This window comes from Artemia franciscana, chromosome 17 (assembly GCF_032884065.1).
Source record: "Artemia franciscana chromosome 17, ASM3288406v1, whole genome shotgun sequence".
In the NCBI taxonomy this organism is placed as follows: Eukaryota; Metazoa; Arthropoda; class Branchiopoda; order Anostraca; family Artemiidae; genus Artemia; species Artemia franciscana.
The window spans coordinates 20,237,122-20,256,085 of NC_088879.1; the positions used below are offsets into that span (position 1 = coordinate 20,237,122).

At 35.2% G+C, this 18,964-nt stretch overlaps 1 protein-coding gene across 1 annotated transcript in view; it reads left to right on the forward strand.

Moving 5' to 3' along the window:
- LOC136037974 (uncharacterized) overlaps nt 1-18,964 on the forward strand; it is a 210,452-nt gene that overhangs the window by 179,971 nt on the left and 11,517 nt on the right. The window contains exons 10-11 of the mRNA XM_065720865.1: nt 12,661-12,789; nt 17,993-18,164. Of these exons, the coding sequence (XP_065576937.1) occupies nt 12,661-12,789; nt 17,993-18,164 (301 nt within the window). The remainder of the gene's footprint in view (nt 1-12,660; nt 12,790-17,992; nt 18,165-18,964) is intronic.

Consider the following 18,964-nt stretch of genomic DNA (forward strand, 5'->3'; position numbering starts at 1 on the left):
ACTAGACACGGATACAGTACCACAGCCCAGAAAACAAACCCAATATGGTGCATAAGCATCTCAGATGACAACTCTGTGTACGCGAAATGTATGAAGGCGAATATGAATTTTCGATTCTGTAGTTGCATCTCCTGTTGAGTCGTATTTTTTTGTAAAATTTTCTTTTCACCAATATTTCAAACTAGAGGGTAACCTTTCAACTAAATATTGAACTGTGTTTACCCGGATTTTATTTCATAATTTTGAAAAGCAGAGTTTATTTCCTCTTGTTAATTCAGAAACGCTAACAGTGAGAAGAGATTTTTATTGACATACATTTACTGGAATCTGTAATCTTGTCAGTTTTAATGTTCTGGGGTCCATATATTTATTTATAATTCAGAATTTCCTTTCAGATGAAGACAAGTTTCAGATTAAGAATTATCTAAGCGTACGAGACTGTCCGTAAGGTAACCTCTAGTCCCAGTTTATGGGCAATAAGCAAATCGCGTCATGGCTTTTGCAGTGACGTTGTCCATGTCCACATGAGCTAAGGGGTTTTTAGCTGCATGTTGGTTGGGTGACGGTGTTCTTTGTTTATCTGTAGGGATTTTTCAAAAAAGAAATATACTGCATTGGGAATGAGCTATGGTAAAACTTCGGTGAGACTCCTTACATTAGAAGTCATGAATCGTAAATCTAACATTGTTTATAAAGACGTAGTGTCTTAAAAGTAAAAAGTGTTGATCTTTAAAGACTCAATGAAAGTTGACGCATCAACAGTTGTCAGCATTTCGCAACACTGTCAACAGATATTGAAGTAGATCTAAACTTCGTGTCAAGCCAGCATAGAAAAGCCATTTCATTATCAAATAATTCATCCAGAATGTATTCGTAAAAAAAAAACTAAATAAAACAGCCCAACGATCAAGCTTTAATAGCTTGTCACTATAGTAACAACTATGATCAAAATTATGGAGCTTGATAAACTATATATCTCTCCTCTCTCCATTTCCGGCTGGACTGAATATTTATTTGGCAGTCATTTTTCAAAAAAGTGATGTCACAAGATATTCAGTATGTGTATGTTTTAATCATGCTTGGCAAAAACTATACTGATATTAATTTTCTACGCTTAAAGCGATTAATCTATGTAAATCTTTAAACCTGGTGGACTAAACTAAGAGAACTGAAAATTTAGGAGGGGTAAATCTTCTATATCTCACCGTGGGTGGAGTAACAATTGAAATCACTAGTGCCGTAGACAGTATTGCATTACGCGGCAGAAAAAGATAAAATAGAAAAAAAATAATAGTGTTGCTACCATCCCGTTTCTACAAGTACAGGGTAATATTAAACAAGTAAAAATGGCTTTGAGAACAACCCCACTAAAAGCAACTTTGCTACAATTACAGAATAGAATACAGAATTCAACAGAAGTATAGACTGCCTTACAAGTTTTCCATATAACGTTAGGGAACCTTAAATATTTCTTTTTTTTACTTTTTTTTTTAGAGAGACCAACTTAAAGTTCTAATTAAGTTGGAGTTTCCTATACTTTCTTATTTGGGCGTTACTTAAATGTGGGATTGCACAATGCTGACATCTTCAAATTACTTCCTTTTGTTGTGAAAAAGGAGGTAAATTGATCAAAATAATGAACAATGAAATTTCAAAAACACTTGCAAACATCTTGAGATAATCTAAGCGCCCGAATCCGAGGCATTTGTACGCACATAGCTTAGCTGGCACCTGAATCATTGAACATTGTTCAGATCAGTTTGATTTACCACAATTTACTTTTGTTGCTAAAACTACACCGTAGCTAAAACAATCTGAACTCAAATCAGATCTGTCTCTCTCTCCCTACAAATGTACCCCCCCCCTACAAATGTCTCCCTACAAATGTCTCTCTACTCCCTTCAAACGGATCGTTTGCCGGTTTTTGTGCAATGACAAAAAAAAACTTTTTCATTTTTATCAGTTCTTACGTTGTTACTAAAATCGTGTATTTAAAAAAGAGATGCAACACAAATTTATAAGAATCATTGTCATTATCTTTTCAAGTGCCTTTACAGCTTAAAAGAGTAAAGAAGTTCAAAATAAGGTGACAAAAATGGCAAAATATTTGATTGAAAACACATGGAAATGGATTAATTATTTCATTTTCCAAACTTAACTGAATCTCTATTACATATAAATACACATATACACACATGGTAACAATTTACACTTATTCTGAGAAAAGAGCGGAATAACAACCACTAAGGATGCCATAACATCGCCTATATCTTTTAAATTATTTACATTATTTGTTTTTGTTTTTGTTTTAATTATTTGTTTTTGTTTTACAAAATTGGCAAATTTGTGAAGGGACACGTTTGCACGGAGCATAAATGGGAGACAGTAACAACGGCCATCAAAGGGGTTTAATTTACCTTGACTGGGCTGCCCACTTAATTGGACAATCTGTCTTGGCTTTTTTCCACAATTGGCCATGACTTTGACTTTTCCCACAACTATTCCCTTTTTTTTAAATTCAAAAATCAACGGATCTCGGTTTTTCTTGTTTTCAACCGAAATTTGACACCTTCAGTACGAAAAGAAAAACTGCGAGCATGCTAGCACATTCATTTGACATTCTAATATTCTCAGTTTTGTCTAATTTAATATGGACATCTCTACCAAACAAACGTGCTCACGCAGCTCATTTCTTGATCAAGGCTCAAAATAAGGTGCATAAACTAGAAAATGCTAAATAGAAGTTCAAGACAGTAAAATTTTGATTTCGCCATTAGCTTTTTTAAGGGTGGTACTACTACGTTTGCTGTTTAAAGTTTTCAATATTTTGCTGAACTCGCGGAGATAAAATATGACAATCAAGCGAGATAGACCAAATGGTGCTACAATGGAATTACCCAAGAGAGTATAGTAGATAATAATAAATATAGTAAACATTTATGGTAAACAATAAATGGTGCATGAAGTCAAACGATAAACAGTTTTTTTCTTATTTCTGTTTAATATCAGTATCTATCTCTTACGTTTTTTTTTTCATCGACATAGAGCCCTCGAATTCCTAGCAACGCAAGTCCTTGAATTAGCGGAATCACCGACGTTATTCCTGCAATCCACGGGTGTTAATTTATAAGTCGACCGTAAATAGCCACGGAGAGTTAACCAGTTGCAAATATCACTTATGCCCCTTTTTAGGTGTCGTAGCCAACTACTCGTCTGTTTTTAGAGCATTCGCAAATTGTATGTCATCTCCGAATAAGGATACAACTTCCTTACGTTCGAATAAATGAATAGATAGAGGGAATTTGAGACCAAACATTTCTTAAGCTTTAAAGCATAATTGAAAAACAGATGCCCAAGTTTAGAACCTTGTGGTACCCCGTTTTGAATCTTCCAAACTGGAGTTATTGACTATTGCCGGAACACTCTGTTTTCTTCCATTATTAAAGATCCTAACTTTTAAAGGAAATTTGTAGGTTCTTCCAGTTATTCTAGCAATAAGATTTAAGATTGAATGTTCTTTGTTTAAGCACAAAAACAGAGCTCTTTTGATACTCCCCAACAAAGACTAAAAATTACAACCTTTAACCAATTTTTCATTGATCTTTGTCTGACGAGAAGCAATTTGGGATTACAAAAAATTAGTAGTAGGAAAAACATCAAAGCTGGTTTGAAAAATACGATGGTAGCAGGCCAAGAAGGTACTGAAAAAGAAATGGAAGATGGTAGTAAATATAAAATTCCGGTATCTAAGAAGAGGTTATGTCATTGATAGGCTTATCTGACTTTTCAGAAAGAAATTTTACCGATAAGTCCTGTTTTGAAAAATAATCCATGGTTCAAAATGAAAAGTTTACGAGAAAAAGCATTGGTTACTTTGTTTTCACAACACTCAAATTGATTTTCATGAAACAAAATCGTATTTTGAGAATATTAATAGGCTAACCAAGCAACAAAACAACTTATCAACAATCATAGAAAAGCTCTAGTCATAAGAGAATATGTATGTCACTAGTCACTAGAATCTGAGCAGTCACTACTTCTAAAAATTGGAGTGAGGTCTGTGCTTTTTTGAAAATTCCGAAAGTTACCGTCATGGAAACTTCGGTTAATTACCTAAAAAAATTGCCGCTGATGACATTAAGAATGCTCCTGGTGGCTTATTGTAAAATCATACTGACTTCAGCTATAGTGTTTATAAATGATTTGAGGAATTCTTCTAATTTCTGCTTTCTAACCGGCTTAAAATAATACTAGATTTACATTGCCTAAGAAAAGTAAAGTTTTGAGGCAACTTTGTAACGGCTTTGGCTTTGTTTCCTCAAAATCGATCAAAAATTATAGTTGTCAACCCTCGAAACTCATAAAGTGGCATGTCTCCGGAAAAATTATTCTTTCAAAAAGTGTTGATAAGAATTTTAAGGACGATTTGAAAAAAATAGAGTCTTTTTACTTAAATCTTACTATATCCTCTGTTTCTTGACAGCCAATCAATGGTGTTATTTTTTCTAAGTAACACCAGTGACTGGTTCTAACTAAGACTACGTAACTTTGACTAAAACCAATAACATGTATTATTTGTTAGCAGTGTATTTGAGGGTCCGAGCAATTTGGTACTTTGTTGTTTTTTTCCAAGATTGTCACAGAATTACTGACTTTAGAGAGAGAGAGAGAATTTATTTAAAAAATACAAAAAAAAAGAAAAAAAAGAAAAAAACTAGACCAATGTTGCCGGAGCAACGTGAAGTGTTGCGGCAACCTTTGTTCGGCTTCACCTAATAAAGTGTTGCGGCAACCTTTGTTCGGCTTCACCGAATAAAGTGTTGCGAGAGCAACACTTGGGTTTTGTTTCTTTGCTATCGGTTAAACGCTGAAGATATCAGCCTATTGAAGCTTTTAAAACGTTATGTTCAAAGAAGAACGCGATCAGTAATCACTTGATCAAAGGCTATTCCTCAGCGCTGAAAAAACAACAATAACAAAAGAATATCGAAAGAAGGGACTAAATCGACTTTGCAGCTAGTTGAACGTTATCCTTATCAATCGTAGACATCGTGACAGATGAAAACTTGAAACAGTATCATATATGATCTAGTTGGTATTATAAAGCTGTCCGTAACTTTTCAGGATCAAAATACCATAGATGACACTCTATTAATTATTACGAAACTGCCTCGTTGTTTTACGTTATCGTTTGTACCCGTTGCGTAAACACTTAATTCTAGGTTACTGTGAGTATGGGTTGGCTACACCAACTAGCAAAAGTTACAAACCCCTCTTCACTGAATATGAGTGTAGCCTAACAGACGATTATTACTTACAAGTCCCCTGCATGTCTTACCTTGGAACCAAATTGGTCTTACCATCAAATACACCGGAAACAAATAATAGGTACACCAACTAGCCAAAGTTGCAAACCCCTTATTGCCAAAGATGATTATGGTCGAACAGTCGACTGTTGCTTACAAATCCTCTACTTGGCTCACAATTGGTATTGGCTTATTTTCGGTTTCAGTGTGTACCCTGCTACTGAAGTTGTCAACCCCTTGAAACTTCGAAACTAGTATATCATGAAGAAATTTTGTACCAAAAAATGGATGACATATACTTTGATCAGCTCATCAAGAGCTATAGAATGCAGTCGAATAAAAATCTATGTCTTAGTTCAAAAGTTGATTTTTTTTTTTTGCCATTGGCCAACTTTTTAACGTCACCACTTAGAAAGGAGCAAATGATAAGCTACAAATTCTTTAGCAATGACAGAACTTTTAAAGTTTAAGAGGTATACCCAGCCGAAATCACGGCAGCACTTTCGGACCCGTGGGAAAATGCCGCTTTTTGCTTCTGTAAATTTTTTTATTTATCACTCAAAGAAGATATATTGGCTGTGGGGCTGGGTAAATACCGCATATATTTAACACTTATAGATTTTAGTCCATCTTCAGTTTGAAAGTGGTGCCTGCCGGCTTGTCTGCTAGAACGGACCTTTCCACTCGAAAGCAGAAACAAGGTTTGATGAAACGAAAGCTTGGCTGCACAACTTCAGATACTCCTCTCTGACATAGGCTATATAACGCCACTTCACTTCGCACATCATAGTCTCTGGGTCGTTGACAAACAAAAACCATCCTTTTTGGCCCCAGGCAAGAGTTCTGCGGAGCTTTCCGAAATGTAATGCCGTAGTCATCAATCCGGCCTAAGGTCCACACTTTCCGTAAAAACCGCACAGGTTAGACCCTTACCAGTTTCCAGGAATAAGCCGAGATCGGCGGCATAGGAAAAAAAACAAAAACAAAAAAGACGGGACAAAACCAAAGTGTTTTGCAACACAATTACCAATAAGCCATATGGCTTGTGTTGCCATTCTTGAAACTACAAAATGAATTACTTGTCAATGGATTCCCCTAAAAAGCAAAAAACAAAACAAAAACAATAAAAAAAAGAGTCACCACTTGAGACCCTGTACTACACTAACCTAATATAACAACAGACGTAGGTTTGATAATTGCAAACCTACGTCTTTGTGTTCCATTATCAGTTACGATCAATGAATATCCAATTGCGTGAAAACAAATTTTCTGCCCTTAAGTGTTTCTGAAATAAATACGAGGTGAACTAATCGGTACAAGTATGTAACTCCTCCTTGGAGATGAACGGGCTCTACATGATTTTTTTTTATATTACAAGCCGCTCTCCGTGACGTAGATGCAACGAATGTTTCACATCCTGACATACATATTACGAGACAAAAGCAAACTCTCAGCACAAGTATCTACCCTTCTCCAAAGAAAAGAACTTGCTTCACAAATCAGGTGGGGTTTAATTTCTCAAACCAAATTGGCCTGCTATAACTTAAAGAAAAAACAATCAAAACTGGGGTCTTTAAAGGTCAAACAAAAATACTGAAGAAACACAGAAAGCGAGTATTTCGAGAGAACAGCCACCTCTCTTTTTCAGCGTGAACAAAATAATATAATCAAGGAAAATACAGAAGAAAAAACCAAAAAAAAAAAAAAAAACAACAAACGCGGAAAGTCAACAACGTATCAAAATTAGATCACTATAACCCTATTTGTGGATTTTATAACTCTTTTTATGTCCTATCATTAGAAACTGCATATGGGTTGTGATGATTCAAGACGAGTTTCCAGAGCAAATTGATAAACTTTACCCTGGGATACGTATCCCCATATGTGAGCATGCGCACAAATAGATGAGGAATCATTCTTCCTCTTAGACATCTATTTAGGGATGAGGCTAGGATGCTTCCTTTCCCCCTTACTATTCATTTTCGTTATCTATTGAATAGTCGAGTGGTACTTGCATTCTGCTGGAGGTGTCGAGGTTAGTCCTGATTTCTCCAAAGCTGCCCTGATTATATAGGTAGTGCCGTTCTGCGGGTGAATCAGGCAGATATTTCAGAAGTTATGCTGTATAATTTAGCGGATACTGCAGAGTTGGTCTGGCTGAAAATGAACTGGGACGAAATCATTTGAAAGTCATCGATGGGTTCAAATATCTGCTTTCTAATTGACATATAAGGCAGATGTAGTAGAGAAATTTTGAACAAAATACCTTCAGCACACATAGTCTTTGCGTAACTGAGGAAGAACGGTGGAAAAGAAATGTTCTCTTATTAAATAAAAAATTTGGATTAGTCACCTGCTCTTTACTCCTATATGGCTGCGAAAGGTGGCCTCTGAAAGCGGCATATCCACGGCCTCAACGTTTTCAACTACTTCAGTTTAAGACAAATTATTAATGTTCTTTCCCCCTTGGATAGAGTCAGTGTCTTCGAAATTCGACAACGCTGTTGCCAAAAATATGAAAATGGTGAACAAATCAGAAGCCAGTGCCTAATTTGGTTTGGTCATGCTTTTCGGAGATCAGATGGCTCTCTCATCATTTAGGTGTTGAACTACATGCCTGCTATTCATCGGAAGAAGAAACGGGAAGGCATGCTTCAAAGCGTTCAAGACGAACTTGGAGCCTACTGGGGTCTTTCCATGCCACGAGCAAAAGGGATACATAATAAACAAAGATCACTGCATCACACAAGGAAGACCACTGGCGGATCCAGGGGGTGGGCGGGGAGCCCCCACCCCCAAGATTTTTCCAGGGTTCTCATTCCTTTTTTTTTCTTTTTTTCACTTTTTTTAAGTATATTTGTCAATTAAAACTAAACAGCAAATGACTAAATCGCAGGGCACTCAATAGTCTTCTAGATCATGGTGCCGGGGACAGCGTGTTTCCTGAGTCAAGTACAAGAAAGTACCTCATGCCTTTGGAAAACCCTTGTGTGGTTCTGGTTCAAGAAAAATAATACGGGCGTATCTTTCCGCTAAAATATTGATAGTGGAAGGGGCGCCAAAGGAAGCTGGAGTCCAACAAAACTAATGTGTCCGTCATGGATGAACCACAGTATCATATTACCTCTCAAAGCCTACTGATTGAGAGTCATTGCACGTTTCCGAACAAACTAAATATTATCTTTATTTTATACCTTTCTGCTAAAATATTCTTTATGGGAGAGGCTTAGGTTTTGCTGAGACGTTTTTACGCTGTCTTTACACGGAGTCAAGATTTAGCTTGTTTTTCCATCGAGGTAGGACTTTGCTTTTTTCACTAAATCAAGATTTAACTTTTTTTGCATTGAATCTGTATTTAACAAAGTAATGTTTCCCATGAACGAATTTTTGGACAAAAGAAACTGATGCCCATTATTTCAATCAGATCATCGAGGATTATTTACCAGCGTTAAAAATTTTCTTACTGGGGCCAATTTTCTATTGTCACTTTGGATATGTTTGGATATGCAAGGACCAAGGGTATGTTTTAATATCTATAACAATGAGATACTGCTCTTTCTCTACCACAGTCTCTAACGCAGATAACAAAATGACAAACTCAAATCATAAACAGAAATTGCTAGCAACAGTAGATTGATGCACTTTCGGACTCGTGAGAAAATGCTCCTTTCTGAACCATTACATTTTTCTATTTATTGTCACTATGCGAAAGCAAACCTTGACAGAACAACTTGAGATGTTTCTTTTGGAAAAAGAAAACTGTAAATCTCTACTTCAGCTCCCAAACCTTACTATGACCTCACTATTACTGCACTATTACCTCACTAAAACTGCGGCCATGATCATCCCTAATGTGAGAGCATTCTTTAGGACCGAACTCCCTTTCCATCATTCAAAAATAAGAATTCATGCGGAATGGGAACTTTTTTTTGTGAAGAGAATGACCAGGAGGAAGCCTACGCGGAAATGCAGTTCTATATTTAACAGCCGTTTTAGCAAATAATAAAAAATATGGAAATCCTGAGAAACTTGTAATACAAAAAAAAGACATTAAAACACCAACAATATATTACATTCAATGAAATTAAAAGTTTCAGCGTCATGACTCTATACTTGAAGGTTTTGATGAATCGATAAGAGGAAGGTCGGTCTGAACTCTTATCATCAATATTTATACTGTCTCTTGCCCTCCAGAGCTAAGTCCTGGGTGTTTTCCCTGTATCATAGGTCAACATCGCAATACAAGTAACAGAAAAACGAACCCATAATTGGAAATGGTTGATCGCAGCATTATAAAATCGGGCTTAGACACTGTGCCAATTTCATACACTCCTGAATCTCAGCTGTGCTTGTAGATATAATAGCAAAACCGTGTGGCTATTTAGGTTCAACAATTTGCATTTTGGTTTAGATTATTTATTTCAGTTAAAAATAATCAGATTTCTTCATTTCTTTTTTAGGGTCTTCTCATACCTGTTGACTCGGATGCGTATTAGGAGTCTTTCCTGCACTCTCTCAGTATTATCAAATATGTCTTTGAGTTACGGGAATTTTTGACTTAAAAATAAATTTGTTTTGGCATCATTAACCATTCAGACACGATTGCGCCTATTTTGGCTTTCAGTGTCAATATACGAGCGAGTCTGAAAATTTTATGTCTTAAAGAGTTGTTAAACATGCTACATTTGATTTAATATATCGAAATTAACAAAAGCACTCAACATTAACTCTATATATGAAACATTTGACCAAAAGATTTTGAAACTCCCAACTAAGTGACATTTTCTTATAATCTTTTTTTTTTATTTCTAAAAGGAAGAAAATATTGCTGCATAAATGCTGCGGTGTAGCTATTGGTTTGTTGAGTCATCAAGCCATATAATGAAGTATAATGAAGAAATAAGCATGACTACTTTTTAATTATCTCAAGCTTTGTGGCGGACACAAAATTATCAAACAGTTCGTGGTAACGAACTGTAGTAAGGAGCGATCCGGCTCAATAGTAACCAAAACTCTAAAAAATTGAATTTTGATATCAATAGCTACATCAAAAGAATTGCATTTTAATGCTGATTTTAAATATATAAGTTTCATCAAGTTTAGTCTTACCCATCAAAAGTTACGAGCCTGAGAAAATTTGCCTTATTTAGGAAAATAGGGGGAAACGCCCCCTAAAAGTCGTAGGATCTTAACGAAAATGACACCATCAGATTCAGTGTATCAGAGAACCCTACTGTAGAAGTTTCAAGCTCCTATCTACAAAAATGTGGAATTTTGAATTTTTTGCCAGAAGACAAATCACGGGTGCGTGTTTATTTGTTTGTTTGTTTTTTTTTTTTTTTTTTTTTTTTTCCCAGGGGTCATCGTATCGACCAAGTGGTCCTAGAATGTCGCAAGAGGGCTCATTCTAACGGAAATGAAAAGTTCTAGTGCCCTTTTTAAGTGACCAAAAAAATTGGAGGGCACCTAGGCCCCCTCCCACGCTCATTTTTTCTCCAAAGTCAACAGATCAAAATTTTGAGATAGCCATTTTGTTCCGCATAGTCAAAAACCATAATAACTATGTCTTTGGGAATGACTTACTCCCCCAAAGTCCCTGGGGGTGGGGCTGCAACTTACAAACTTCGACCAGTGTTTACATATAATAATGGTTATTGGGAAGTGTACAGTCGGTTTCAGGGGATTTTTTTTTGGTTTTGGGGGTGGGGTTGAGGGGAGGGGGCTATGTGGGAGGATCTTTCCATGGAGAAATGTGTCATGGGGGAACAGAAATTCAATGAAAAGGGCGCAGGATTTTCTAAAATTACTATAAGAAAACAATGAAAAAATAAACATGGAAATTTTTTTTTTCAATTGAAAGTAAAGAGTAGCATTGAAACTTAAAACGAACAGAGATTATTACGCATGTGAGGGGTTCTAAAAATACTTTAGCATAAAGAGCGAGGTATTTAGGAGGAGATAAATACCTCGCTCTTTATGCTATAGTATTTTTAGTAATTTCAACTGTTCATTCTACGGCCTTTCTGATTCAGGGGTCATTCTTAAAGAATTGGGACAAAACTTGCGATTTAGTGTAAAGAACGAGGTATTAACGAGGGTACAAACCCTCTCATATACATAATAAAAATTAAAGAATATAAAAGTTTGTTACGTAAGATAATTCTTAAGTTACGTATATTTTTTACTAATAGAAAAATTCGTTAAAAATAAAAATTTATAGTTGCGTTTTTATGTAACCGAAAAATTGCATGGCAACTAGGCCTCTTTTCCCATCCCTTATTTCTCAAAATCGTCTGATCAAAACTAAGAGAAAGCCATTTAGCCAAAAAAGGAATTAATATGCAAATTTCATTTTAATAATTTATGTGTGGAGAGCCAAAATCAAACATGCATTAATTCAAAAACGTTCAGAAATTACATAAAAAAAAACTAGTTTTTTTAACTGAAAGTAAGGAGCGACATTAAAACTTAAAACGAACAGAAATTACTCCGTATATGAAATGGGTTGTCCCCTCCGCAATCCCTCGCTCTTTACGCTAAAGTTTGACTCTTTGCCACAATTCTGCTTTTTAATACAATTAAAAGCTTTAGCGTAAAGAGCGAGGGATTGCGGAGGGGACAACCCATTTCATATACGGAGTAATTTCTGTTCGTTTTAAGTTTTAATGTCGCTCCTTACTTTCAGTTAAAAAAACTAGTTTTTTTTTATGTAATGACAAATAAAATCTGTCCTCGTCTATCCCGCCCCTAGTGTGATTTGTTCATACTTCATTTTTTGGAAAAATTTCAAAAACATTATTGTTGTCATAGAGCTCGGAATGTCTTTGACATTGAGGTCTTGTAAGATTTTTCACAAGAGAGGTTGCATCCTTGAAAATCTGGGACTTTAAGGTTATAGTATGAAATCACGAGGAAACCTATTGCACTAAAAGGTCAATAACGAAGTCAGCAAAAATCAGTGAACTCCAACTTCTGTTTGAATGGATGGAAACCGTGGATATAAGCACATTTCCAAAGTTTCTGTGTCTTTTGTGCCAATGGTTTAAATTAAACAGTAACATTTGAATAGTTTTAACTGCACGAGCACTGGCTAGTTATTTATTAAATTAAAAGTCAAAAAGGGGAATTAGCCTTTAAATTAAAAAATTAATAATAAAAAGGAATCACAGCAGCAAAAAGAAAGTTGATTAGTTCAACTTGAGCATGCCTAAATGGCTTGTGATTCAGAGTTCGCTGAGAATCTAAAAGAAGAAAGACAACTTAGTATGGATCTAGATGACGAATTCATCGAGAGTCAAACAAAAGCTAAATTATTTTATCCAAACTGCTCCTAAAATAGTTGTTAATATTCCAGGTGCATAAAATAATTGTTGGATCTGTTGCCGATCGAGATGGTAGAATACAAAGAGGTGATCGTGTTCTTTCCATTAATGGTAGGAATCTTAAGGGAGTGACTCATAGGGAGGCCCTTCAAATCTTAAAGGTAAGCATACTATTCCTGGAAAAGAGTCTGTGGCTTTTAAAATGTTATGATTGAAATTGAATCTCCAAGAAATACAAACATAGCTTCAGTTTTGTTCTGGAACAAGGATAGATCGGTTAACCATTTATTTATTTAATTTTTTGTGAATATGAACGAAGAATTTGCTCAAAACTAGAAATAGTTGTAAAACTTCAAAAGAAAAATAGTTCAGTTGAAACACCTTTCAAATGTGAAATAGAAAAAAAATAGCTTATGAGAATTGTGCTGACAAAGATCTAACAGCAATCCAACAAAATAGATATGGTCCACGACCTTTATGGGACTTGAACAAATCAAACAGTTCGTGGCAACGAACTGTAGTAAGGAGCGACCCGGCTCAATAGTAACCGAAACTCTAAAAAATGGAATTTTGATACCAATAGTTACATCAAAAGAATCGCATTTTAATGCTTATTTTAAATATATAAGTTTCATCAAGTTTAATACTACGTATCAAAAGTTACAAGCCTGAGAAAATTTGCCTCATTTTAGAAAATAGGGGAAAACACCCCCCTAAAATCATACGATCTTAACGAAAATCACACCATCAGATTCAGCGTATCAGAGAACCCTATTGTAGAGGGTTCAAGCCCCTATCTACAGAAATGTGGAATTTCACATTTTTTGCCTGAAGACAAATCACGGATGCGTGTTTATTTGGTTTTTTTTTCCAGGGGTGATCGTGTCGACTCAGTGGTCCTAGAATGTCGCAAAAGGGCTCATTCTAACGGAAATTTAAAGTTCTAGTGCCCTTTTAAGTGAAAAAAAATTGGAGGGCACCTAGGCCCCCTGCCACGCTCATTTTTTTCTCAAAAGTCACCGGATCAAAATTCTGAGATAGCCATTTTATTCACTATAGTTGAAAAACCTAATAACTATGTCTTTGAGGACGACTTACTCCCCCGCAGTCCCCGTGGGAGGGGCTGCAAGTTACAAACTTTGACCTGTGTTTACATATAGTAATGGTTACTCGGAAGTGTACAGACGTTTTCAGGGAGATTTTTTTGGTTGGGGAGGAGATTTGAGGGGAGGGGTTACGTGGGAGGATCTTTCCATGGAGGAACTTCTCATGGGGGAAGAGACTTTCTATGGAGGGGGCGCAGGATTTTCTAGCATTATTTAAAAAAACAATGAAACAATAAATATAAAAAGTTTTTTCTACTGGAAGTGAGGAGCAGCATTAAAACTGAAAACGAACAGACATTATAACGCATATGAGGGGTTTACCTCCTCGTAATACCTCGCTCTTTACGCTAAAGTATTTTTAGCAATTACAACTACTTATTCTACGGCCTTTGTGATTCAGGGGTCATTCTTAAGAATTGGAACAAAACTTAAGCTTTAGTGTAAAGAGCGAGGTATCGACGAGGGGCGAGCTCCCTCATATACGCAATGAAAACATACGAATACAGAAGTTCGCTACGTAAGTTAATTCGTAAATTACGTATATTTTTTATTTGTGAAAACGTTCGTAAAAAATTTAAAGTTAATGCCTTTTTTAAGTCATCAAAAAATTGGAGGGTAACTATTCCTCCTTCCTCGCTCCTTTTTTCTCAAAATCTTCTGATTAAAACTATGAAAAAGCCATTTAGCCAAAAAAAGTCGTTCAAAAATTTCGTTTTAATTATCTATGTGCGGAGAGCCTAGATAATATGCATTAATTCAAAAACGTCCAGAAATTAAACAATTTTTTTTTAAATGAAAGTAAGGAGCGACATTAAAACTTAAAACGAACAGAAATTACTCTGTATATGAAAGGGGCTTTTCCTCCTCAACGCCCCGCTGTTTACGCTAAAGTTTTTTACTATTTTAAAAAGTAGAGTTAAGAGAAAGAGTCAAACTTTGGCGTAAAGAGCGGGGCGTTGAGGAGGAAAAGCCCCTTTCATATACGGAGTAATTTCTGTTCGTTTTAAGTTTTAATGTCACTCCTTACTTTCATTTAAAAAAAAACTTGGTTTTTTTTTGTTTAATTGCAAATTGAGGCAGGACGTATCATCTTCAATTTTTCCAATTTTCAACTCACTATTAACCATCTTATTTTTAAGAAGCGAATATTCTTTATCCAGATTATCGACCCTTGTAGTAAGAACATCTAATTGATTGCATAAGTTGTCTAATTTATTACCATTTTCTTTTACAATTTCAAGAATTTGCTTAAAATCTGCAGCTAGTATTGATTAAATAAAAAAAACTAGTTTTTTAAACTGAAAGTAAGGAGCGATATTAAAACTTAAAACGGACAGAAATTACTCCGTGTATGAAATGGGTTGTCCCTTCTGCAATCCCTTGCTCTTTACGCTAAAGTTTTTAATTGTTTTAAAAAGTAGAATTGTGACAAAGAATCAAACTTTAGCGTAAAGAGCAAGGGATTGCAGAGGGGACAACCCATTTCATATAGGGTATTTCCCCCTATTTTCCAAAATAAGGCAAATTTTCTCAGGCTCGTAACTTTTGATGACAAAGATTAAATTTGATGAAACTTATATATCTAGAATCAGCATAAAAATTTGATTCTTTTAATGTATCTTTTAGCATCAAAATTCCGTTTTTTAGAGTTTCGTTTACTATTGAGCCGGGTCGCTCCTTACTACAGTTCGTTACCACGAACTGTTTGATATTACCGGTTTCGAGCTAGAGCTATCATCTGAGGTGTCTAATGAAATATTCATACCTTCTCGTTTAGGATTTTTCCTTGTCCGTCCCATTGTACATTAATATTTTACTAATATCCAAATATTAACACGTATTACTAAATATCCAACAGTTCTTGAAATAATATTTTCAACATTGAATAAGTATCCAAAAGTTCTTGAAATAATATTTTCACATAAATCCACACAGAGGTCTTAAATGCGTCCTACTCTGACGAGAGCATTGAATGAACTGACTCATGTTACGAAAACAACTCATACTTCATAATATACAAAATAATTGTATCTAACACATTTTGAATGCAGTCCCACTATACTTTTAATGGCTGTGGCATGTGCATGTGGCTTTTCAAATTACTGATTAGCACTTTTTAATATGAGAAATCTACCCACGATTACCTTGAAAAATATTCCTTAATTACCCTTTTTCTAACAACTTATATTTCTGTATCCCCCCCCACAGACAAAAACTTCATGCATTGCACTTCTTTTCTTCTGCTAAAAATAGCTGCTTTTGTCTTGAGGATATTCAAAATATCACGCAAATGGCAGCCAAAACGTGAAATATTATGATGGGGTTTAAGTGTTAATTAAGCGAGGCTGTGTTGGCAAGCATTGTCGTACTACTGGTGTTGCAGAGAACATATATTTTAACCTATATTCATCGTGCAACTGGTACCAATTTAGCAGTATGTGTGTAGAAATAGCTTTCAAAAATAGCTCCTATGATAACCAAGAAATTTCGGATTAAACCAAGAGCGGAAGCTTCCAGTGGTAAAAAGTGGGGAAAGGGGTCAGCTGCCAAGATTTTTCGCCCTCCTTTCACCCTATACTTTAAACATTACTCTTTTTGTATATTCATTTAAAAATTGCTTTTTTAGAAAACTTCATCACAAAAAAATGAAAAAAGTTGCCGCCCTCCCCAATTTTTGTGAATTGACACCACTGGTCCATGGTTTTTGGTTATAGGTGGTTCTGATGCTCACATGACAATTTGTTGGAAAATAGACACAGCTTCATATGGTAGCCTATAGTTTTGAATGTGACAACTGATATTTGAATAAGATCTAGAGGTAGCAGATATGGATTAGTTAATTGTTAGGTCAGGAGGCTGCTACAACTGTGCTTGGATAATGCATTTACAATCAGGAATGGTAGGTTTGACAGGTATGTGAAAATGTGTGAGTTTTCCACTTTTTGGGGTCTTAACCCGAATGCAATTGAAAACATTTTGTTTGATGTAAACCTGGAAGGAATCAAGATTAATATTGAAATTTTTATGTTGTTGGGTTAGACCCCTTAACAGTTATGATTATGCTTTACCTTGAATCAGTCATTTCAATAAAAGAGGTAGCTTATGTCAATGAGAGAGGTAGATTTATAGAGCATATAAATTCTTTTCAGGATTCTGAGGGAGAAAAGGGCACTGAGGAAAAATCAGGACGAATGAAGTTGTTTATTGTGGAGATCATTCAAATCTTCAAGACATGTAGAACTCATAAATGGATATAGATGAAATAACTTTTTAATAAAGGATTTATTTAAGAATAAGGAAAAGGATTATAATAGGCTGAAAACGAGAAAACGAACTGACAAGAAAAACAAAACTTTTGAAATGGGTGCCATAAAGGATTTTAGCCAGCACTTAGGCAAGAAAATAACTAAGAAACACAATAGTTTCAATCTCCATAAGCTGGTTATTAGCCAGAAGTTGGCTATTTATTAAGTCTAGAAGGGGAAAACATATTGATGAATCGAGACGCATCTTGCCGTGTTTGATGAAATAGAGCGAACATGAGCTAATGAAAGGCCATATCTCGGATAACTTAGAAATTTGGTTAGCTAGATGAAGAAAGGGTCAGCCAGGAAGAGGTGGTATACTGGAAGCTTTGATTACGGGGTATTCATTTTTTTTTTTTTTTTACCAGTAATGGTATGTTTTTTTGTTTTTTTTTTTCCTTTGACCATTTGTAATGTAGTATGGCAATCTATATGCAAAGCATCGATAGTGATACTCTAACTAAGGACAATAGTCCTAATGACTATAATTGTTGTAGACAGATAACGTTTCCGCCTGCAATTAGTGGCAAAATTTTTTAAATTTATTTAGTCAGGGGATTGGCTAGAAGAATATGTGTATATAAAATAGAAGCAATTAGGGTTTGGGAAAGGATACCTTCCGTCAAATATAACCTTTATATTACGTACGTTGATAGAAAAAATCGGGTAATCAGAAAAAAAAGAAGTCGTAACTTGTGTTTCTAGATACAAGAAAAGCGTTCAATAATGTAGATAGCGCTCTCCTTTAACAATGTCTGATAGACATTGGCCTAGGATTGTATTCGTTTATATGTTTGTAGCACGACACTCCACTCAAACCACTTTCTTGTTACGAATATATACTTTCTAAATTCAATAATTCTTACAGGATAACTGTGATGTCAGCAAATAAGGAAAAATCCTTTATTTTTAAAATTTGTGTCATAATATTTCTTACTTTTTTAATTCTTTAGGCTCCTCGACCAGAAGTTGTTTTGGTACTGTCAAGAAACAGAACCTCTAGTCCCCAAGATTCTGTCTTAGATGATTCATCTACAAAGAACCTGTGTATTTCTCCCAAATTCTTTTCTGGGAGGCCACCGAAAATATTGGAAACCCAGACTGAAACAAAAGTAGGAAAAGATGGTAATTAGTATTACTCTTTTGGTGGGTGCATAATTCTGGTGATATGGAGACTTGATGTTGGAATTTGATGAAATAGCTCATGGTTCAGTTGCACTTAGTGAAGGGCAACCCTTTTCCAATGTAACCGAAACTTTAAATACCAGAATTTTGGCTTGTTGATAATCATGGCTGTAAAAAAAATGGAACAGAGCTCAATCTTAAAAAGGAAAAATCACGTGGACTTTTGAGGGGACAAAATAGATAATCCCCGAAGGAAGTGTTATTTTAACTATCATTTACAGTTAAATAAAAGTTTTCAGAATGGCCACTGGTTTTAAAGGAAAAATAGTCGAAAAGAAACATACAAAGAAAGAATAGAGAGATCGAAAATAATAATTGTCACTATGTCAAATCTCAGATAGAACGCAGATTGAGAGAAATTCCGTGTGAAAATTGTTTAGAACAAACAAAAAAGCAAAATAACGTATTATGTCTTATTCTAATTGAATTTAAATAGCTAACAATGCTGTGCTGAGACAGGAGATGGCTCGACCAATGGGAAAATTGAAGTTTTATTAAACATAGTTAGACTCTTTCTGGCTGTATTTTCCATTAACTTTAAAAAAAACTCAAGAAAATTCAATATAAACTCGAAAATATGTGTTTTATCCATCCAAAAGAAATAAAGGTCGGAGGGAAAGGGAACTAACTTGTTTGTACAAAACCAAGAACATTTCATATTTTATCACACAAAGAAAAGCCGTGTTCCTTAAACTTCAAGGGTCAAAACTTTTTTCTATAATACATATTTTAGCAAGAAT